A 24,363-nucleotide genomic window follows, 5' to 3' on the forward strand; every position below is an offset into this window, starting at 1 on the left:
AGAAGGATGCACAAGTGAAAGAACCTTTTGGGATGGGAGTCCACACCCTTTTATCAGGAGAAGAGGGGTCCAAGCAAACACTCTCTAGAATGGATAAAAGTTCAATAACACAAGCAAGCTCCTCCTCCCTTAAGCCCCTACGAAAGCCAAAGTCCCAATTCAAGGATAAAGGTTAAACTGGAGAGGGAAGAAAGACAGAGATAACCTCCTTTTTATAAAGGAAAAGGGCATATAGAGAAGGAAATAGATCTTTTAGAGGTTGATTACCCACCCAAGTGTCTTCCCAAAAAAGAACCAAATTTTCAGAGCAAGTGTCATACCTTACAAATTGAAAGATATTGGGGAGGACGCCATGGCCTTCCACGATGTTGTTTGGGTAGCCCAATGAGATACCCCAGCATCCCAACCAGAGACAAAACAGCCATGAATACTAAGCACAACCCTGTGCCACAAACTTTCTCTTTCCAGAGGCCATCTCCATAGCCACTTTCCCAATAAAGCTTCACTTTCAGGACCAAATGCCCTAATCTTAGACCCCCTGCCTCTTTACTTCGATAAACTATCTCACAATTAACTAAGTGATCCTTTTCTCCTCCCCTAGTTCACAAAGAAAATCTCTCATCAATTTTTCTAATTTCCTAGTCTCCCTACGAGGGATCCTAACCACAGAGAGATAATAGACCGGTAAATTGGCAAGTGTAGCCTTAATCAAAGTTTATCCTTCCTCCCATAGTGATATAATTCTTTTTCCAAGCTGCCAACTTTCTTTCAAATTTCTCAACAACTAGGTACCAAAATCTGCTTTCCCTAGGATTTCAACCCAAAGGTAAACCCAAATAAGTCAAGGGCCAAGAAGAAATAGAGCAGTCCAAAGAGTTTGCAATAGACTCAACTTCATTGTCAGCCAAATTGACCCCTACTACACAACATTTTTCAAAGTTGATCCTTAGATTGGGAACTCTCTCAAAGTGTAATATTAGATCCTTAAGATTTCCCACTCTTCTTGACTCACTTTCCTCACAAAAAAAGATAATATCATCTACAAACTGGAGATGAGTTATAGAGACATTATTCCTTCCGATCTTCCAACCATCTATTACCCCCTCCCTATCTACTTTTGATATCAATCTACTCAACACATCTGCCACCAAAGTAAAAAGAAAAAGAGAAAGAGGATCACCTTGTCTCAACCCTTTGCAGGCTGGAAATAAATCTTTTACCACTCCATTCACTAGCACAGAGTAATGAACCGAAGTGAGGCAATCAATCATCCATAAGCACCATCTCTCCCTAAACCCACAAGTCCTAAGTATCTCCAAGAGGAAACTCTAGTCCACCATATCATATGCCTTCTCAAGGTCCAACTTGCAAGCAAAGCTTGGGCCCCCTGATTTCCTCATATCCTCCACACACTCCTTTGCTATTAGGATTTGATTGGTTTCTGCCTACCTTGTATGAACGCACCTTGAGCTTGACTAATGATAGATGGTAAGACCACTTTGATCCTTAAGGATAGCACCTTTGCCAAGATTTTATAGATGTTCGTCACCAAACTAATGGGCATGTACTCTTTTGGGTGTTTAGCATCAATCTTTTTCGGAATGAGAGCTAAGAAAGTGGCATTTATTCCAGGGCTAATCACATGTCTCTCTTCAAACTCCTTGAAAACCTCAACCAAATCCTCCTTTATTATTCTCCAACAATCTTGGTAAAAGACCATGATGAAACCATTTGGACCTGGTGCCTTTGGTCTATCCATAGAGAACACCACTTGTTTGATTTCTTCTTTCTCAAAGCTCCTTTCCAACCAACCTAAAATGCTCTCATCTAGCCTTCCAACCTCACTCTAATGTTTAGAGGTCCTCTCATCCTTGACTTGAAGTGATCCACAAAAATCCTTGCTATCTCTTCTTGAGAGGAGAAAATTTCTCCATCAATTTCTAATTTGGTCATAGAATTCTTTCTCCGTCTCCCATTGGCCAAAGCATGAAAATATTTGGTATTCCATCACCTTCCTTAATTCATCTATGCCTTAACTTTTGCTTCCAAGAAATTTCCTCTCTATAGAACACTTCTTCCAATTCTTTTTTTAGTTTCCATCTTACTCCCTCTACTGTTCATTAATTGTTCTTTGGGCTTCCTCCTCATCCAAAGCCTCAATGCTTGAAAGTAAATTGGACTTGTGCTCCTCTATTCTCCCAAACTGATCTTTGTTCCACTCTTTTATTGTGGCCCTCAACATTTTCAGTTTTTTTGTAGAACAACACTCATTTCCATTTTACACCCCTCAATTCCTCGCTTCACCATTCCTCAACCTTCTTTACAAAATCCGGGTGTGTTAACCACATGTTCTCAAATCTAAAAGGCCTAGGCCCACTACCTAATCGTTCTTGTCCTAACAGGGTAGTGATCAAAGGTGGCTCTAGGTAAGGCTTTTGTCACCAAACCCCTCCAAAAATTCTCCCACGCTGCATTAAAGAGAAAACAATCCAGCTTTGAGCAGGTTGGGCTTTCCTAGAAGTTAGTCCAAGTAAAGATGGATTGAAGTAATGGGAATTCCTTTAACTCACAAAGGTTGGGGTTTATTTAATTCCTCTACAAATCTAATTACATTAAAATCCCCACCCAAGCACCAAGGACCCTCCCATAATCCTTTAATTGCATAGAGCTCATCACATAACTCATTTCTCTCTCTATAGTTGTTGGGCCCATACACATTTGTTAGCACCCACACGAAGCCATCCTCCAGGTTCCCAAGTTTCAAAGAAATTGAGAAATTGCCTATTAATTCCTCCAGAGCTTCCACCACATCCTCTTTCCTGAAAGTCCCCCCGAGGCACCCCAAGCGGGTGCATAAGTCCATCTCACTCCTCTCATCTTCCAAACACTCCTTACCCACCTTCCACCTAACTCTGGTAACTTAGTTTCCCCTTTCTCAAAGCGGGTGCATAAGTCCATCTCAGGCTTTTCTCTTCTCAACAAATCCTTTATTAGCCTTCTTTTGCTAGCACTTCCAAGCCCCCTCACATTCCAACTAACTATTTTCATTGGCAACACATATAGAAGACTAATTTCAGTCACTCTCCCCCACTACTTGGAACTCTTCCTTCTCTCCCCTCTCCCACTAAATCCAATGTCCCCCTCAATATCCAAAATCAATCGCTCCACTTCTGATCTTTTTGTTTTTCTTTCCCTTCCTTCCCTTCTTTCCCTTCATTGTCCTCAAGGACTCTTCACCTGTTATCTTCTCATCCCCTTTCTCAAAGCCATAAGGAATCAATTTTGTATTAGTTTTTTGTTCATTGTTGTGTGAGGGGCTGTTCCATTAGAAGGAAATCAATTTATTTTGTATCAGTTTTTTGTTCATTTGTTGTGTGAAAAAACAGGCTGTTCCATTAGAAAATAGGTGTGAAATCAATTTATTTTATACCAGTTTTTAGTTCATTGTTGTGTGAAAAAATAAGGGCTGTTATTAGAATGAAATCAATTTATTTTGTATCAGTTTTTTGTTGTTTTTTGTTCATTTTTGTGTGAAAAAACAGGGGCTATTATTAGAATGAAATCAATTTATTTTGTATCAGTTTTTTGTGTATTATGTTCGTCCATAAATTTTTTACTTAATTAGCCTTTTTAATATCATTAGTGTTAGTGGAAAGTGGATGTGAATCAGATTTAGTGAATGTCAATCAGATTTTGTTCATGCCTTCGTGTATGATCTATGATGTATCATTTATCATTAGTGAATCAGATTTTGTTCCCTTTTATGTTCATTATTTGTTTATTTGTGTTTGTTAATTAAGTTAATTTGTTGTTTTCATTGACTCATTGCCCATTAGTATTTGGTTTTATTTTCATTAGATAATGGCAAATGAGGGAAACCAAAACACTTCTAACACTAAGAATAAGGCTCAGTCAAAAGATCCAGCATGGAAATATGCATATTGGCATGATTTAGAGGACAAAAATGTTATTACATGTTCCTTGTGTGGAAAGATTCTCAAATGACGAATTAAGAGAATAAAACAACATTTAATTGGAGGATTTGGGGATGTTACCAAGTGCCCAAAAACTACGAGTACTGCAAAGGAAATGCAAATACATGTGCAAAAATAAGAGGAATAAATCGTTAGATGATTTCACAATGGAGGACACTTGTGGGTCATGGGAGCAAATGGTTTCTGAGAGGAAATTTTCACCATGAAAGTAACCAACCTATGGAAGTAGGTGGCTCCATTTCAACTAGTAGGAATGCTCAACCATTAAACCCCATATTCTCACAAAAAAAAGAAGGAAAATGTTAAAGGACCCATGGATGCTTTTGTGAGGCCAAGTCCACAAGAAGTGGTAGAGGCAAGGCACAAGGGACACTTGATGCAAACAAGCATAGAAAGCTGATTGAAAAATGAAGAAAGAAAAAAGGTGAATGAATATGTTGCAAAGTGGTTTTATCAAGTTGAAATACCCTTCAACACAGTAAAGTTGAAGAGTTTTGATATTATGGTGGAAGCAATTGCACAATTTGGGTCTAGGTACAAACCTCCAAGTTACCATGAGCTAAGAGAGCCACCCTTGAAAGAGGACGTTGAGAAAACAAAGTTGCTTTGCAAGAAGTATGAGGCCTCTTGGAGAACTTATGGTTGCACTAGTATGTTTGATGGATGGACAAATAAGAGGCAAAGATTGATAAACTTTTGGGTGAATTCTCCTGAAGGTACCTTCTTGAAATCAATTGATGCCTCCAATGAAATCCACAATGCAGCTTACTTGTATGAATTGCTTGATAAAGTTGTTGAGGAAATAGGAGAAGAACATGTGGTGCAAGTGGTTACTTATATTCTTGCAGGTGACCTTTTGAAGATAAAGAGAAAGAACTTATTTTGGACTTCTTGCACTGTTCATTGTTTGGACCTCATGTTGAAGGAGGTTGGAGGATTGAAGTCTACTACTAAGAGTTGCATTACCAAGGCAAGATAGGTGATGGCCTCTATCTACAGACATCCTCTTCTCCTTGCTTATATGAGGGAGAAAACACATGGAAGTGATCTTGTTAGATGTGTTGTTACAAGGTTTGCCACATCATTTCTTACATTGCAAAGCCTATTCACTTTCAAAGAGCCATTGCGTTCTTTATTTGTTAGTTATGTGCGGAATAAAAGTAAATGGGCAAACAAACTAGAGGGTTTAAGAGTTTCAACTACCATTCTTTCTGTTACATTTTGGAAAAATGTAAGGATTTCCCTTTTAGCTTCCCAACTAATTGTGGATGTCCTACGGTTGGTTGATGGTGATAAAAAAACCTGCAATGGGGTACTTCTACTTTGTAATGGAACGAGCAAGACAAAAGATAAAAGCAAATTTTGGTGGGAAAGAAAGAGAATATAAGCCCATTTTGGAAATTTTTGGCAGGCATTGGAATAATATGATGCAACATCCTTTGCACCTTGCTGATTTCTTCCTCAATCCAGCCCTCTTTTATAAAGCTAAAGCCGATGATAAAGCATCAATTGGGAAGTTTAAGACGGGCTTTATAGATTGTATTGAAAAGGATGGTGACTGAGATTTAAATTCAAGATAAGATCTCCCATCAAATGGAAGATTATAAGCATGCCCATGGTGCATTTTCTAAGGAAATGGCAATTAGACAACAGGAAACAAAAAAACCAAATAATATCTACCTCTAGAATCTTATGGTTAATTCATTAATTTTTTTTTTGTATTGTTATCTTTGAATTTGTATTCTCTAATTTAATTTTTTCTCTATTTGTAATTTGTACTTTTTAGTTTATTAGTGGCATACTTATGGACATTTTTTTATCAATAACAACTTCATAAATTTCATTCAAATATGAGAGGAATAGTTACATCAAGGAAGACAAACACTCTTGTCTTCCAAAGACAGCTTAAGTCCTCAATGAAAGAAAGGAAAAAAGAAGTAATGAATAAACCATAGGTGTTGGAATTTTAAAATGCTAGTTTTCTTGAGTTTTTACTTTTCCTATGCTTTTCTAAGCTATTTTATTGGTTTTGTGTGCTAACTAGCAAGCATGTACACTAACTATTAACACTATAAATCATCCAAATGAGTACAAATTTCATATAAAAAGCTAAAAACATAAAACACTATCAATTTGAATCGCCACCCAACCTTAGGTCGGGTCAAAAGCGGGTTGAAAGCACTGCTTCATTCCCTAGAGCCTACTCCCTTGTAAGACCACCATCCACCCCTCTCCCTTTCTCTTTGTTGTGCTTAGGATCCATATCCACAAGGGTTTGGCAACTACACTTAAACATATGAAAATTGGGTGAAATTGATGTCATACCTAATGTGCTATCATATCAACAAGGGTACCTAGAAGTTTAGGATCGAAAGAAAACCAAGCTATAGTTAACACATTTAAGAGAAACAGAAAATGAACATAAACAAAGAAACAATACTTTAGAAGACTCACTTCTTTAGATAGAAGGAGTACTTTTTGAGAAGGCCAACCTCTAATCTTACACAACAACTCAAATCTCATTATTCATGAACAAGAAAACCTTGTAGATCTCATAATTGATGCATGGAGTTGCACCAAAGAGAAAATGCTTGCAACTTAGAAACCAATTCCACATTGTCTAAAAGGAGAATTATAGTGGTAAATGTAAAGCTTACAAGAAAATCCCTTTGGTATCTCCCCAAGTTCCAGTTTTGGAGAGTAGTCATTACCCAAACCCAATCATTTTTGGTATGAAGCCACCATTCTCAGACTCAACATGTTCCCATGCTTGTTAGATCAAAATTTTACCATTGCATAAATGCATAATAAAAATCATAAAGATTTATCTAAAGATTATTCTAAATAAAGACCAAGAATAATCCTAGGAAACCTAAAGGTTATCTAAACAAATCCGTGCATATCTAATAAATTTTAAAAACATTATATTCTAAATACTGGAGGTGGGGTACTTGACAGATTTAAGTAATATTTGTCCCAATTCATGGATTAGCTGGATGTGGGCCCAGTGTACCCTAAATAATGTCCCATCCAAAGGCTCAACCTCAGCCATCTTGAAACAAAATGTTAAACCCATCTTAAGGCTCGTATTCGCCACTTAATATTTTGCACCTGCACATGTAAGTCTTAATAAGGGCATCTCCATCATACTATATAATTAGATGGTTGGGAAAAAAAATAATAACTTCCATCCACACATGAGAGCAATTAACACAAACTGGTAAATCTCAAAAGCAATGTCAGTAGATGTTACTCTCACAAGCACTCAAAGTAACAGACCCAAGTATGTTGAAACGTGCAAAAGGATAACCAAATAATATGAAAACCCTCACAACATAGTATCTTTCATAGTGTAAATAAGTCAGGAAATTTTCAGATAATATGCTTACCTCAAAACTTTGTTAATATCCTCTTCCTCATCTACATGTTGCATTGCAGCAATCAGGTTCCCACGTTTCAGCTCCCTGAGGGTAAGTTGGCCATTTCCTGACCTATTTATGTAGTAAAATATTCTGTATATAACAGTTTCAGCTGATCATAGCAACAGAAATTGAGATTAAAATTCATAATAAGAATCACAAATGCATGAGAAAGGAAGGTAATAAGGTATATTACGGCTTAATTTTTTTTCTAACGACTCAGAAGTCAGAACGCATCAACAAATTAACAAACATACCATATCTTTCCTGAAACTCAGGTGTGCTTTGTAAGAACTCCAACCCTGGATGAGATGCTAAAAGTTCTCTAAGAACTGGTTTAAAATCATCCTGCAATCAAGATGAATAGATTTACAGAAGAGCAGAGATAATGCCCTAATAAAAAAACATCAAAATCAGTGCTTGAAAACAAAAAAAGATCTGATCCAAAGGAAGCTTATGTACTGAAGCAGACAGTTCCAAGCTCACTATATGACAAAGAACTATTGTTTTTTTTTTATGAATGACAAAGAACTATTGTTGGTGCAATGTATAAATTCAAGGAAACAGAAAAAAGAACCTGAGTAAGATATTTGCGATCTGGTTGCTTTAAGATGGTAAATATCTGGGTTGCTATGTCCATTGTCAGCATATTGCCATTGACCCAATAATCGACAAATGTATCCCTACAAAAATATCAGGCGGGTGCAGTCAATACTTCTAATACTTCTATGAAGACAAAATCAACCAACAGCAATTTAAAGAAAGCTTGTCACCTAACAGTTGACTCCCAAAAGTAACACCTATTTTTTCCTAGTAAGCCCGTTAAATTCAGAGACGAATAGAAGAATATAACGATGTGATTTTCACTGAATTTAATTGAACTGTAAATATTGGATACATCAGACAATTAAATTAATTAATCAGTCTAATTTTCTATATAAGCAATATTTTAGCCAGGGCATATCTAATAATCTATGTATTTCTTAAATAACCTAGAAAATGAAAGAAATAGAAATAGTTTGTTTCTGACCAAGGTTTGAGAACAGAAATAATGTTCCCCTAAGAAAAGAAAAAAGGAAACCTCCAGCAGCACCGCAAACCTATTAACTATTGAGGAAGGCTGACTTTTGATGAGGTTTTGAACTAGGGAGAACATGGTATGGATTTATTTTGTTATATTTTGTTTCAGCATCACCTTGGAACTTCGGATTAAGGCAGTTTTGTTAGTAAATATGTCTGTTTTTTCTTTATGATTTTTCAGGGCTTTATAGTTTAATTGTTCAAGGCGTCTTTACATTTGATTTTCCTCAGTTCTTTTTCCCAGATGAGTAAAAGGGAGTCATGATTTCCTAAGTCATATTAGCAGGTTCTTATTGTACATTTGCACTCTATCATGTTTTGCAGCGTGTTAACATTTTATTGTTTGAAACTATTTCCCATCATCTTTTATTGTTAGTAAAATCTCAGTTACTGTCATAGTTGTCAAGACGACATCTATAGGTGGGTGCCTAGGCAACAAGACGCCGTTGGAGGCTCGCCTCACCTAATTGACAAGTAGCTTTGTACATTGTGTTATAAAATACTATTATATTCCTAATTGTTTGAGATTATAATTATAAAATAGACATTATTAAACTAAAATGTTCATTTTGTGTGTGTGTGTTTCGAAAGATCAATGGAAAACTCATTAAACATAAAAAAAGGTCGTATAACTCAAGAAGATGGTTGTCTAGATGACAAACCAACTACAAAACAAAAATGACACTGAAAAGAATCAAATTACAAGGATTCAACTCCAAAGAACTCCAGAAATTCTCAAACAGATCAGACTCATTCACTTGAACAAACTCAGGAAGACAGAGAGCCCAAACTGCCATCAAAATACCCATTCCTGCAATCAAAATTTCAATGCTCCACCCATTCTCCTCCCTCCTAATCTCTTACCTTCTCTCAAACCCCTCACAATCCAGCTAAGAAACCTCATCTTCCTCCCCCCCCTCCCTGTCTTCCCACCAACCCCGAGTTCACTCAATTTCATCCAGTCCCTCCTCTTCTCCCCCTTCCTCATCCCACCCCTTGATTTTTTCTAGGTATTCCTCCCTTCTCTTTTCTTTTTTTCATACTTCTCAAATGCTATTTTCGTGAATCCTTCTCCTCCCCAAAAAACTAAACCAAGAGACTTTCCTATCTCAACCTCCCTCTCCACCAATTTATTAATATTCACCTTCCCATTTTGAACGATTTCCTTGACTTCTTGGTCCTTTTATATCTGTTCTGCTATTCCTGTCCTCATCAACTGTGACCTCTCTTTCCACTAATTTCTGGAGAGGCACACAGCCAGAAACACCCTCCTTATCCGCACCAGATTGTAACAACAAAATCTCTTCAGCAACAGGACCATCATCAACACTCACCTTGTCTTCTTGTTGTTCCTTCCTCAAATGGGAACCCGAGAATTTAGCCTGCATCATCAACCCCTTAAGATCAGGTTCAGCAGACCCACTACCTTTCGCACCTTTTCTCCTATAGACCCATTTATAATTCTTTGGTGGTCCTGTTCCAACAAGACCAAGCTTCAACCTGGAAAAGATTTTCGTCACATGCACGACATTACGAATTCTTAAACTACATGGTTTTTTGACAGTCACCTCAGAAGATGCCTCCTCCTCCTCCTCCTCGAAGTTGCTTCTTCAACCAATATCTACATCCAGCCTCCTAACCTTCACTTCCTAAAAGCAATGATTGTCTTCCAAACGACTCTCCTCCTCACCGCCAACAATGGCGCCACCATCTGTAATCTCCTCTTCTGTGGTCACAGTTACAGCCTCAGAATCAACATCTGAATTAGTGATTCCATTCCCAACCGCTTTCAAAACCTCCTCCAACTTCCCCAACCCCTTGGAACCAACCTCCACAGTACCCAAAGAAGCTGGGATTTTGATTTCATAACCAGAATCTTCGGAAATCACATCTGCATTTGGAAGGGGAACAAACCCACAAGCACAATATCAGCCTATGAGCAGCAGCAGACGCCACTCTCCATGAAAGAGGCCTGATCATCAACAACACTAACCCCTGCTCCTCCAACCACAATCCCTTATTTCCATATTTATCATACCTGGCAATCACCTCCCTTCTCTTCCCAGCCTCCGACGCGAAAGACCTTCCAAACATCCTGAACCTTCTAAATCTTGATCTGTTGAGGCCTAAGATCAACCTCTTGTCTTTTTTACCTTTCCTAAACCGACTATCAAAGCAGCCAGTATTCAAAACCTTAACTTCATTCCAGCCTTCTTTTGGGCTCAACGTCTTCAGATGAACTGACTGGATGAAGTATGACGACAATGATAGACAAGGGTTATAATCCATAAAAGGATCCCCTTTTGCACAAATGCCAAATCGGGAGAACCTAAATTCTCAAAGACACCATCCTTCCTACCTGGGCCCACATCTTGAGGTGACTCAGCAACCATTGGTATCAAAGTAATTGGGCCCCCCTCTTTTCCAATCCTCAACTTACAACGAGACAGACCCCCTACCGTGTCAGAATTAGGTAAACGGACCCCACCTGGCGCTGCTTCGGCAATTATCTTTTCACTTGCCCCTTCAACAATTTCTAGGCCCACCTCAGGTTGGACCCCCATCTCTCACTATCCTTTAAATGACACTGTCTTAAAATCCTTCACCAGCGCCACACAATTAAACTTCTGTCCCTCCACGTGTCTCACCCTTCCAACTTCCAAACCAACCTCAGTAGGATCTAAGGGTTGCAGGTCTATCTTGGGGCCGGCCCTCTTAATAATCCCTTCTTGATTTTTCAACTTCCAAATGCTACCGCAAAGCTCAAGACCCAACTTACCACATCCATTAGTGAGGACCTTTTCCAAAATTCCAAACATACCATCATCTTCAACCTTTAGACTGAACCGATTAAACTAATCATTCACCTTCCTCTTCTTCTCAGCAGGAACCAAAGAAGCTTCCTCCCTCGCCTTTCCCCAAACTCCCATATTTAGAACCCACCTTAATGGATAAGATCCCTCAACAACAAGTCTCATATCGAAAATCTCTCTAGCGAACCGCAACGACAACGATGAAGGAACACGATGAACTTCTTCCACTTCAACCAGAACGTGTGCACAAACCAGATTCTTCCACGAACTAGTTCTAGGATCAACAGACCCAAATCTCCTACAAGCCTCTCCCATTGTTTCAGACGTCTAGAAACGCCATGCATATAGAGGAATGTCGTAAATGTTTATCCACACCAGACTCATCGGACCCAAATCTTTGAAAGCTCCAACTAATGGATTCCATCTCTCAATCCTCAGTTCAGGAGAATGGACCTGAGATTGTCTACAACTCTACGTATCATGGTTTCATACACCTTGTTTTCGAAAATGAATAGGAAGAAACCAGCATTCATTTTCCTTACTTGAAAGGAGTTAGTAGGTCTCCATACTGCGATTGCCCACTTCTTCACAACTTCTTCGTCTAGGTCCAAATTGACAAATCAACCCACTAAACTCCTTTTCAGCAAACTTAGATGTCCAAAAGCACCCCTGTTTGAAGTCACGCTAACCTCCATCTTCTTTTGACTAAACCTTCAAATGATAGATGCAGTAATACCCAAACAGCTTGTTCCTACAATGCTCTTTGTGTGTTTTTTACTAATTTCTTTTTGTTATTTTCTTATTTGCCAAGGTTTAATCAACACAGACATTGCTAAATGCTGTATTGAACCCTCAAAGACTTCAGAACCTGAACCAATAAGTAAGGAAGAGCTTAAAATTTTGTCTAATCAACACTTCTTCTTCTTCTTCCACCTATATTCTTCTTTTCCTACAACAAAAATTGGGGTCCAGCCCTATATTTTTCGAATTTTCTTTACTTTCCTCTTTTTCTTCTCATGAATATGTTGATTTTCTATACTTTTCTTATGAAAATTATGGATAACTATTAAGGAAATATGGTTATGTAACCTAGGGAACTACCCTAGGATATAAGTTTTTTACTTATAAAAATCCATTACTAAGGCGACTAGGCGACAAGATGCCCCCCTGTCACCTAGCCTCGCCTTGGTGCCTTGAAAACTATGGTTACTGATTAGGTAAAAAAAACATTTCAATTACCAAATGCAAAAAAAAAAAACATTTAATATACTGAACTCTTTCACGATGTTAATCACCCACTCCACCACCAACAAAATTGAACTCTAGGTGGCAAAATTGAGCAGCAATGGGTTCACCCAAAAAAGAGCAACTATGTAAGTGAAACAAACACTATCAAGATTATGTCATTTCCTATTCAAGCAGGTAATTAAAATATCTTTCTTTGACTCACAAATCCATTGATGTGAGACTTGTTCTTTTAACAATAACAGAATTACCTTGTCACAATCCCAATGCAACCAGTGTCAATCTTTCTGAAAAGAGCACTGGAAAAAAATGATGGTAGCTTGCATATTTCCTTTGTAACTGCCTTGAACTCTGCCATTACAAAATATGGAAAGCTTATCCCACATCAGGAAAAAAAATAGCCAAAATTCACACCCCAAAAAAATTCAAAAATATCTGAATTTACCATGCTCTTAGCAGGGGAGGGGAAACAATCAGGATGCTGATTGTTTAGGGGTCTTGTGCATGTAGAAGAAATGTAAAAAACAAGGGACTGGGCTAGGTAATGTTACAGATTAAAAACCTATTCATGGACCTCGCCATCTCAAGGAACTGTTCAACCTAAAAACTTAAGCTGTTAGGTGAGGTCCATGAATATGTTTTTATTCTCTAACACACCCCCTCACGTGAAAGCCCATTGGGCTTCAAGCATGGACAAGCACAGGCCCATACCTTGTGCTTAAATTTAATTAATTATAATGGGGGCGACGAGGATCAAACACTAGACCATTTGATCAAACAGGCTATGATACCATCTCAAGAAACCGTTCAACCTAAAAACTCAAGCTGTTAGGTGAGGTCCATGAATGGGATTTTATTCTCTAACAGGTAGCTGATGCCAGCCATGCTTTTTTTTTTTTTTGAAAAAGAGGTAAAGTAATTTTATTAAAGAAAACATACATCGAGAGAGGCCATAGACAGATTTATTCAATGAATAAAATTCTAATAGTTGCCAATAAAAAAATAAAGACCAGACCACTAAGACATACGACTCACCATGAACCTGCAGTCCATCCATGTGACCAGAAAAAAGCTGATCAATTCTAGACAAGCATTGCTCTTTCAGTTCTTTCGGAGGAGGCCGGCCATTCTTAAAGTAGAACTGCAATCATTTTAAGTGCTCCATCAAAAATCATCTCCTAAATACTGTGAGATCCAGTCCTTCCAAGCTTAAGCACAGAATAAACCAGTATCCCCATCCAGAGTCGATCATTACCTGAGGAATAACTTCTCTCACAGGCTCACTGACTAATTTTAGTGGAGAACCAAAAGAAGAAGGCCCCGTCCTCTGTTTCATGACACGTGGTGAACCTGATGTGCTTCTTGGTGAAAGTGGAGGTGCACTTCCAGCAGGAAACATGGAAGGCAATGAATTGCTTGCAGCAGCATTTGGACTAGTACAACTGCCAGGGACATTTAAGGCAGCACCCGCCTTCACATCATCAAGCAAAGATTTTACCTGCACGATTCACAAAAAACTTTCAAATAAGAAAATTCTTAATAAACATCATCAGTACCTTTTTCCCCACTATCTGCCAGTGAAATCAATCCCATCAAGTTAGAGCAACATTTACAATTTTTTATTGATGAAAAATCAAAATTTTATTAATTGTGTTAAGAAAACTATACAAAATATGAAACATGCCCAGCACTCCTTTTCACAGTTTTAGTCTAGCACCTTGATACCTACTCTGTGAGTCTCTATATTCTGTTTCTTTCTACATAATGCAATCTGACCCCTAGGTGAACCTCCCCAAAACAAAGGATTTCTTTTGTACTCCTCGTCTGATCAGAGCATCAGCCAGATTATTGGCTGATCTATGAGTCCAAGCAAGTGTCTCACTTATCTTATTATGAATCTATAGAGCCACAAGAACCTAGACAATCACTTAAGCATTTCACCTATCTACATTTAGTATGTAGGAATCTTTTCTCAAGGAAGAAGCTTTTATACTAGACTATAATATTCAAACAACTGTAAATTGTCAAAACTAAATGTTGAAACATGTTACTTGTATATAGGGGAATGAATAATCCTCTATGTTTACCGAAAAAGAGAACTCAATTTGCAGGAGTTGGGATCAATGCACTCCTTGGATATACAAAGGCTACAAGTGCAGGTAATTCTCAGGTAGTTATCAGTTGGATCATGGGTGAATCATGGGAAGAGAGACCTTGGCGTATCTCATTCACTTGGATCAGCAATTTAGTAAATGGTTTTGGAACAGATTTTTCTTTTTTTTCTTTTTTTTTTTTTGAGGGGGGAAGGAGGGGTCTAGAATAGGGACTCATGGCCCTTTTGTTATTGTATTTTAGCATATAGTCAGCCATGGAAGGGTCTAGTCATTCAACATGTTATACTCTCTATTCTATACTCTTCGCTGGTTTATTAATGAAGCTGCTTGTTGCTAACCAAACAAAAAAAGAACTTCTAATTGACCAATGAGGTGTAGACTTCGAGCCAAATCAAAGTTGAAAACCATCTTTAAGTTTGACTTAAGTCAAGCATAGGCACATTTTTTTGGAGTACCCTACAAAAGCAGATATTACCTTTGCAGTCCTGTCCACTACAGACCTCTTATCATGAAAGGACAAGACATAACACCACTTAAACCCCTGTATTTGCATAAAGTCCCCTTTTATGATTTGACATCTTCATGACAGATAAGGCATGACGCACATAGCTCTCCTGAGAAAGAAAAGATACAAGTGCCCATAATTTAACAATGGATATGGCACTGAACAGAATAGAATGGCATAAACAGGAGTCATGTAGCCAACCCCATATAGTTGAGACAGGGATTAGTTGGGATAATGAAAATTCTGAGGAGGTAGAATATCTTTCATGCATTGCGAGTTCAAGGGAACTGTGATTGAAGTCTTTGAGGCTGTTTGAGCACGGTTTTGTTTTCCAAAAGTTCTGTTGACATTATTTTGGAGCTGGAATCTGTGTGGTTTGTCTAGGAAAGGAAGTTTTTATGGGTAGTTCCAGCAGAAGTGACGCGGTCAATCTGGACAGAGGGAAATAGGAGGCTTTTTGAAAATAAAGTCAGCACAGTAGACAGTCTTAAAAGGTTGTTGGGGAAGAATATACTCTTGGGTGTGCTGATCAAAAAAAAAAAGGAAAAATAAAAAGAATATACTCATGGGCGGCAGCACACAGGATGTTCAAGAATACACCTTATAACTCTTTTTTATTCTAGTAACCTTTTTGTATCCAGTTGATTGAAATGGGGTTTTTCGTTTGTACAAAGAAAATACTTGCCCTGCCCAGTACCTTCTTGTGCAGGGCAGCAGGGCTTTGTATATGTTTTGTGTTATCAACATAATGAAATATTTTACCTTCTCCCAAAAAGATGATACCGCTTATCAAAGAAAATGATGATAGTGATTCCTTGCCATGGAAAGATGATACTTATACCAGTAGCTATTGTGTGGATACCCCAATATAAGACAGGATTCTTTTTTTGTAAGCCTTGAGGGTGGGATTCAAAAGTTGACTTGCAACCAACTTGTCAGATCCCACATCAGAATTGTACAAATCAGACAAATTTACATTTTCACCTATCCAATCAACAAGCTGAAGCACCCCACAAAAAAGTACTATTGGGAGAAACAGGAGCCAAAGAGAGAGATTTAACAATATTATTTGAAGAAGAGAGTGAGACCTGGCCTAATCTTCACAAGAGAATCAGTGATTTTCTCTTCTAGAAATTGGACCTCACCTAGTAAATTGGAACTCATATTCTACTTGTATAAATATGAGTTTGCAGTAAAATAATTCCATTGCAGTAGGCCGCATGCCCTGTTACCCAGGAAAAGGACTGCCTTACCATGTGCACAGAAAGCATGAGAGAAAAGAAGAATCTCTTGTTACTTGATTAGAGTATATTCTTCTTTCCATATTATCATTGCCAACGGAGATTTTCTCCTCCCTACTTCTCATGTCCTCATGTTCTTCATTCCCAAATGAAAGGTATAGTCAGTGAAATATTTGAATTAAGGTAAAGTCAATGCATCATTTCTTCTCTTCTATAAAGGCTGCAAATTTTTTATCTGGTAACTGAAACTTTTATTGATTTGAGAAAAGAACAGGTATATACAACGGTAAAGTTGGCATCCCTCTGGTCTTTTCTTTTCTTTTTTTTTTTATCAGCAACCCAGAAAACAGAATTTAATTAAAGATGAAAAGATACAGGATACAACCAGAAGTTGTGAAAAGAAAACAACCCCATTACAGACTTAACCTCCAAGGAATTACAATTGTACCCAAAACATCTATTGTCTCTGAACTCCTTGCTTAGCTAAACTATCTCCCAAACTGTTAGCAGCTCTTGTGATCCATCTGATTTGAACATTTATACCTTTTGAAAGCCATTTAAAGCACCTGATGACCTGAATTCATTTTGAAACTGCCAGCTCACAGGACCTCTACACCTTTTTTCCGGCCAACCCACCACAATCTTCGAGTCACCTTCAATGATCAGCCGACCAACTCCCAATTCCTTGGCTTTCTCAATCCCAAATACTGCTGCTAGAAATTCAGCTCTTACTGAGTCACCTTGTTCAATTGGGCCTGAAAACAAAGCACATATAGTACCATCATCATCTCTAAACACCCCTCCAATTCCTGAGGGGCCCGGATGACCTGCACTGCTACCATCAAAATTCAATTTCATCTAACCTTCCCCCTGGGGTGACCAAACCTCTGAACATTTTTGTTTCCTAGAGGAAGAGTCAGCTATAGCCCCTCAGCTCCTGAAAAGCCCTACACCTTAAAATCCAAAAAAAAAATTCCAAGGTCTTAACCCATTGAGCAACTCTAAAAGTAATGGTCTCTATCGCTGTCTCCTTACTTCTCTCCTTCCCTCCAAAGATTATTGTATTTCTTTCTTCCCAAACTGTCCAGACCGCAGCTGCTCTTGTACATCTCCACATAATCCCGCCACTCCTTTTTTGTGCACCTCAACACAGAAGGGCTAAACAACCTCTCCAGACTAGCAGGGGGAGCCATCTGCAACCAAAAAGAGAAAGAAACCGTTCCTAGATACAACAAACAAAATGACATGAGATTAAGAGATGAAAAGCAGCATCACCATTCAACTTGCATAAAACACACCAACTGGGGGACAAGGACCAATTTGGTCTTTTCCTCTGAAGAAAGTCACAAATATTGGTGCAGCCATGGACAACTTCCAAGCAGAAAGCACTGACCTTGGGTGGAATTGGGGAGCACCAATTCTCTTTAATAGGGAGGGAGGGGGGAGGAAGAGGAAACTAGAGACTTAAAGGAGGGCTTGGGCCTTATGCCCAATTCTTAGGGTTAGGCCTGGGTTGAACTTAAACCCAGCCCAGCCCACCCGACTTGCACCCCTAGACCTAGTCATGTGTATTCTAATCTGTGTCAAACCACCACCTTTTTTTTCTGAAGATAAATAAAGAAGAAAATTTATTGAGAACAAGAGCAAATTAGAAAACTAGATGATGAGGAATCACCACAAATAAAAGACAACGAAAAGAAAATACATTAGAACCCAACACCACCCAATCAATATTAAAAACAACTAACTCTCACATGGGTACCCGTCCCAAACAAAACAAAGTGAAGCAACCCAAATCCAAAAAACCTTCAAGCCCAACAACCAACCAAAACAGATCTCCAGTACCCAACACCAACCAAAGCCTCACCACCAACCAAAAAATACATCACTGCTCTTGTAACCTCCAAAGGAGGTTTGGGAGACAATAAATGTTTGTCCAAGAAATTCAAGGTTGAGGTCAGATGCATGAATTCCATTCTACCATTCCACCCCGTCCAATGCCATATCCATTGACCATTGTTAAATTACGGACCCTCAAATCATTTCTAACTACTCAAAATATTAGTAACGACTACTTTTACGAAGGAGACACACATGAAGGGATAGATACCATCCTACTCCTTGGCACATTTCACTAGTTTTGGCAACCTTAGGAGCTTCTTTCTAGCGAAAGGTTTTAATTTTAGTCGGGGTCGGCAATAACCACAATAACTTTACAATGAAAGGTTGAGATAGGGTGGCTGCATTATCCAACACTTAAAAAAGAGATGATAATGTCCCAAACAAATCAGATAATCAAACTCTAGAATCCTGCACACAGTCAAAAGAAAAAACAGCTTCAAGGAGACTAGCCACCTTAGCATAATCAAGATCCCCAAACCCCTCCTCAACCCAAAGTCCTATGGACTTCCAAAAGGGAACAGGAAGACCGAAGACCATACAAGAGAATTAAGATGTTCTTAATATGGGCAAGAAAAATAATTTTTGGCATCTGAATGACAATAGACAGCCTCCACACCATGGGGTTCTCCCAAAACTTGACTGGCAGGGAGTGGACAGAAGTAACAGTTTTCCAAGGGTAACTCAAAGTCATCTTGTTAGCTCATCTAGCATCCCACCCATTTTGGTGCAAACCATATTTGTTCTTGATAACCAAATAGCAAAGACTACTCTTCAGTGGAGAATCTCCCCAACATTCATCAAAAAAAAATAAGAAAAAAGAGAGAACCTTCCCAACCAAAGATTGGGAAGCTAGGTACCTATATTCTTAAGGCAGCCAAGCAATTTCCTAGGCATTTTAGCCTGGCAAGGCAAGTCAGTACCTAGGCTATATGTGCCACCTTAGAAAAAATAAATAAATATCTATTGTTTTTGTTTTTGTTGCTTTTGTTGTCTTTACCATTTTTATATAAAATGCATATGATATAAGCAAAGGAGGCTAGCCACCTCCATTCAAAATATTTACATGAATGATGTTGTTGAGGATTGGCCAATAAGAAATATGGACATTTCCCATGCAGGCCCACTATTATCCAATGACCTTCTTAAAGTGACTTTTAATTAATTGAATGTTACTTTGAAAACATGTCTTAGAAAGTTCGAATGACTGAACAATTTCCTCTCCAAACAGGGGATTTCTCATAATCTACATATAGTGGCCCCATGGTCCTGATCAAAACCATCAAAAGCAACAAAGTAAACCCTTAACAAAAATTAGCCCAAAATCAGTCATACTCCGAACCTTTGATGAGGCTTCCCTTCTTGAGAATTGTAGGCGTGAGACTTTACAAACAAAGACACGCATGTAAATAAATGTTACTTTGCACAAAACTTACACTCAAGAAAGTACCTAGATGGCATGCATCTTGCACCATAAAAAGTCTATGATATATATGCCATATTCCAGTAGCTGCATCAGCTTGCAATATAAAAGGGAATAAAAGAAGAAGGAAATACAGTTGATTCCTTAGCATCAAATATCTTGAACTTAAGGGGCAATGACAACAGAGAACGTGTATTGGCAATAGTTTTGTTAAGTTGGTGCTTAAGATGATAAATAATGGATTATCATGTCCACGAATATTCTAACTTAGATACAATATGTCTGTCTCATGGGTGTTGAGATCAACAATGATGTATCCTCCTCGTAATGAATTGCATTTTTCTTCTCTTTTTGTATCAGTCAGCAAAGAAGCAGATATGCATTGGTATAATGCTTTGCAATTTTTTACCGTCCTTAAGATGTATGCCATTATCACTGTGCTGCCATTGCATTCTTTATCCCCTATTCGTCCTAAAAAGTTATCCATTCCATTGCCAACAGGGACTAAATGGCATAGAAACAAAAAATGAGCACCACAAATAAACAAGGGCATTACAAAGAACAGCCTAGGACACGGGCATGCGACAGAGGCAACCAATGCCAGACAAAATTCATGATAGCCCGCCAAATTTTTCAAGGAAATAAAAGAATATCAAGGCAAATACCAGTCGACTGGTCTCTGGAAGTGAAAGCCACTGGGAAAAGAGCTCTTCTGCAAGGAGAGGGTTCGATTTAAGCGCCAAAGGAGATACCTCCGGAAGCTGAAGCAAGTCTGGGTCAAGGGAAGCCACGTCCCCTACGAGTTCCATATCCATCACAACACAATTCTATATATCATACAACCGCAAAACCAATACAGAAACCCTAGATCTCAACCCTTCTTGAATCAACAACCCTGCACGAAAAAAATTTAAAAAAAAAAAAACTAAACCTAATTTCTCGAACTCAAAAACTATACCCCCAACAATTCAAGGACTTAGATATCAATGTATCTCCTCGAAATTTAATCCATTTTTCTCCACCACCATAAAAGTAAAATTACCCATTCCTCAGATTGAAACCAGGCAAACCCTTCTCAAGACGCCAGATTTCCAGCTCAAAAGCTTAAACAAAATCTAGATCTTCAACCCTTCCCAAAGTCCCCTCCTTTGTTGCTGCTTCGATGTTTCATACATTAAAAACGAACCCCTGTAAATATATCCCCCTCCAAAATCAAAACCGAAGAAGTAGATAGAGCGGAACGCATGAACGCGACTCCACGGAATTTGTCTCAGAGATCGGATGCGATTTCACTGGGTTGTCGCCCTTTTTAGAGAATAAAATCGGAGCCTCGAAACCCTTGTCAAGAGGAAGAGGGAGAAGAAAGAAATACCCATCTCACGGAAGACTTACCCAGAGGCACCACTCTATAAAACAATAAAAAAAAAAAACAATAATTTGTTAAATGTTTACATGAGTCACGCACCTACGTATATTATACCAACCAGGCATCTTCTATGGCATTATAGGCTTCTAAATTTTTCCATCTTTTCACTCTCACTCTAAATTTGGAATTTGAATAAGAAAGCTTTGTAAAATAGGTAAATTTCAATACTTTGTTTATTAATAATAACTATTTTTATATGAAATTTTCTCTTTTATAACTGATACTTTTATTAAAAAAATGTTAAAGTGATTTAATTTTAATTGGAAAAAAACAGATTCAATTGTAGTGGTGATCTATTGATGAATAAAAACAAGCTTATATCATTTCAATTTTCAATTGCCATTTATAAATTGTGTGTAAATGATAATTGGGAATTTGTTTTATTTTATATCAGAAGCAAGGATGTTGATATCTGATTTTGATGATAAATTATTTAAATTTTATGGTCAATTCAAGCCTATTTATTGATGATTTATTAATAATTCAAGAAAGGAAGCATTCAAACCCACTTTGGTTTGTTCTATCAATCAATGGCTATAAATGTTGTGTACAGGTGACTTCTTTTCCATAAATAATATAACATGTTCAGTATTTAATTCTAATGATAAAAAAGAAATATTTAAGTTTGGACAATTGGATTAATTATTTTATTGATAATTGATTAAGCCAGTAAAAAAGCAAAAACCATGCTTTGCATCTCAATTTGCTATTCATAACAAACATTTGCAATTATATTTTATCTGAATTAATCATTATCAAAGATTAAGACCGTATAGTCTAGCTAGGGCTGCAACTTTGACAACCTGAGCCCAAATCCAATCCAACCCGAGTTTTTGTACTGGTTGGGTTTGAGTTTTTGAACAGCAAGGTAAATCTGGAAAAAAAGAAAAGAACTCAATCATGCCCTAAACCAGCCAAATACATACATGCATTTTATTTATAGAAAAATATATACTCTTTAATTATGTGTATATATCTAATATTATATAATACCCTTACTTAGTTTACATGAGCAATTATCGTACAAGGTTAATACTTACAAAGTACAAATGTTAATTGTCTAAGTATTTTAAAATTCACATTCAAACAATGAATTGAGACATCTAAACAAATACATTTAAAACTGAAATATTAAATATCTTATCAATGTTTTTATCATTCAATCTTTATTTGCACACATGCATAAGATGAAATTTGTATGTATATTCAATCGATTCTACTACTAATTTGGACCATAAAGCCCAATAAAAAGATGATTACATATAAATGTACTCATAAATTCTTTCAAATTTGACTAACCCACCTAAGCCCAATTAAACTTGGCCTGACCCAACCCAAACATAGCCTAGTTTAAGTTGTACTTGTATTGGTTAATTTTGGGTTGGACCGGTTGACCCTCAACTCAACCCAACATTGGGCCATGGCAATTTTTTTTTTTCATAATCTCTAATTTTAATGATAATCACTAATTTCTTCAAATGGGCACTTGTACGCTTGTTTTATTCATATTATTGAACTTATGCCAGAAATACATGGCACGTAAAAACTCATAACCTATCATAAAACTGATAACTAATCAAGTGGGTTTTCATAAAAATGAAAAATTTAAAGGGAGAGTTTGATTGGTCAAAAACTTTATGACTCCATAGACTTTTTTTTTTCATATTTATAATTCCATATTTTTACCAACATATAAAAACTTTTATTGTCTTTCCACTTATTGGATCTAAATTCTCATTAGCATTTGTCGTTTTCATAAAATCTTCAATTCAAATTATATGCAATCAATCGTTTTCCATATTGAAATTATATGAAAAGTAGAAAAATAATTATAACATAATATTGAAATTAATAATAATTAAATATTTTATAAAATTAATAATCAAATAACTTTAATAATAATTAAATATTTTTATATAATATTGTAGGTAATTAATTTTACTTATATCAATTAATAATTTGAGAAAATAACTTTCATAAAATTAATATTTATTAATAATAATTTTAAACTCTTAATATATTTTTGTTATATAATTATATATTCTAATGCTAATATTTACTGTATTTCAGTAATTATTTATTGTTTTTTGTGATAAATGTATTTTCAATAATTATGTATAAATTTATTTTTGTTTTGTTATTTATCAAAAACTTTCAATAATTATTGGAGATTAAACTACTATTATTGAAACTTTTAAATTTTGTTTATTTTTCTTATTGTATTTATTGTACTTTTTATATAACTTGTTGATTAATATTTATATATATCAATGGCCAAGTCATCTGATTTTGGTCGATTTACAAATGGCCAAAGCGAAACTGATCCAATATGGTCAAGTCAAGTTGATCGGGTTGGTCGGTTTCATCAATTTAATGAATAAACCTAACTAAAATTAATTATTGTTATTTATGTATTATAAAAAATTATTAAAAGTAGTATATAAAATATAAACAGTTATTAATTATTTAAAAATTTAGAAATATAATATAGTTGTATACTCTTATGTGTTTCTATTAGGGTCATTTAGTTGAACACACCTTAGAGTTTTACATATTTACTTAAATCTATCTTATAGTTTTCATTTTAATAAATTATCTCATATAATTTACAACTTATTTACTTAATCAACCTTTCATTAAGGAGTGTTTGTTTTGCCATTAGGGCCATGATTTTTTATTCCAAAAATACCCTTATCACTTTTTTTATAGAAAACAAAATTGACCAAATATAGCCAACAGAGTGGTTGCTCGTGCCTTATTAGGGGCAAAAATGGTATTTTTATTTTTATTTTCTTTTGATAAAATTTATTTAAATGAACATTAGGGTTGACATTGTCATTTTCCACTGTCATCTAATGGAAGATTGATTAAATCCATAGCAAATTATAAGTGGTGTTTTAGTAAAATACAAACTATAGGGTAAATTTTAGTAAATCAATGAAACTATAAGGGGTGTTTTAGTTAACGACCATTTCTATTATTTAACTTTCACATAACAAATCCCATGCATCACACGTGTCCCCACTAGTTTATTAGTATATATTAAAACAAAGATGGCCCTGTTAGATGCCCCCTCTTTTACCCTTTTTTCCAATCATAGTTTCCCCCACATTTCCTCTCTCTCCCCTCAAAATACTGTTTTTTATTCTCAAGGAGCCACCTCATCAAGGCCTCTTTCTATTTACCACCTCTAATTCAGATAA

At 36.7% G+C, this 24,363-nt stretch overlaps 1 protein-coding gene across 2 annotated transcripts in view; it reads right to left on the reverse strand.

Annotated features, from left to right (window-relative positions):
- The window catches only part of LOC104602848 (serine/threonine protein phosphatase 2A regulatory subunit B''beta-like), a 56,765-nt gene extending 35,576 nt beyond the window's left edge, over positions 1 to 21,189 (reverse strand). For both annotated transcript variants that reach the window (XR_736124.3, XM_010266702.3), the window contains exons 1-7: positions 20,400 to 21,189; positions 13,808 to 14,050; positions 13,588 to 13,693; positions 12,804 to 12,903; positions 7,992 to 8,097; positions 7,672 to 7,762; positions 7,385 to 7,526 (exon numbers count right to left, since the gene is read on the reverse strand). Coding sequence is in view for 1 of the 2 variants with exons in the window: in XM_010266702.3 (XP_010265004.1) it covers positions 7,385 to 7,526; positions 7,672 to 7,762; positions 7,992 to 8,097; positions 12,804 to 12,903; positions 13,588 to 13,693; positions 13,808 to 14,050; positions 20,400 to 20,549 (938 nt within the window). In the remaining variant the exon portion in view is untranslated. The remainder of the gene's footprint in view (positions 1 to 7,384; positions 7,527 to 7,671; positions 7,763 to 7,991; positions 8,098 to 12,803; positions 12,904 to 13,587; positions 13,694 to 13,807; positions 14,051 to 20,399) is intronic.
- Between the last annotated feature and the right edge of the window lie 3,174 nt (positions 21,190 to 24,363).

This window comes from Nelumbo nucifera, chromosome 1 (genome assembly GCF_055504915.1).
Source record: "Nelumbo nucifera cultivar China Antique chromosome 1, China Antique-T2T, whole genome shotgun sequence".
In the NCBI taxonomy this organism is placed as follows: Eukaryota; Viridiplantae; Streptophyta; class Magnoliopsida; order Proteales; family Nelumbonaceae; genus Nelumbo; species Nelumbo nucifera.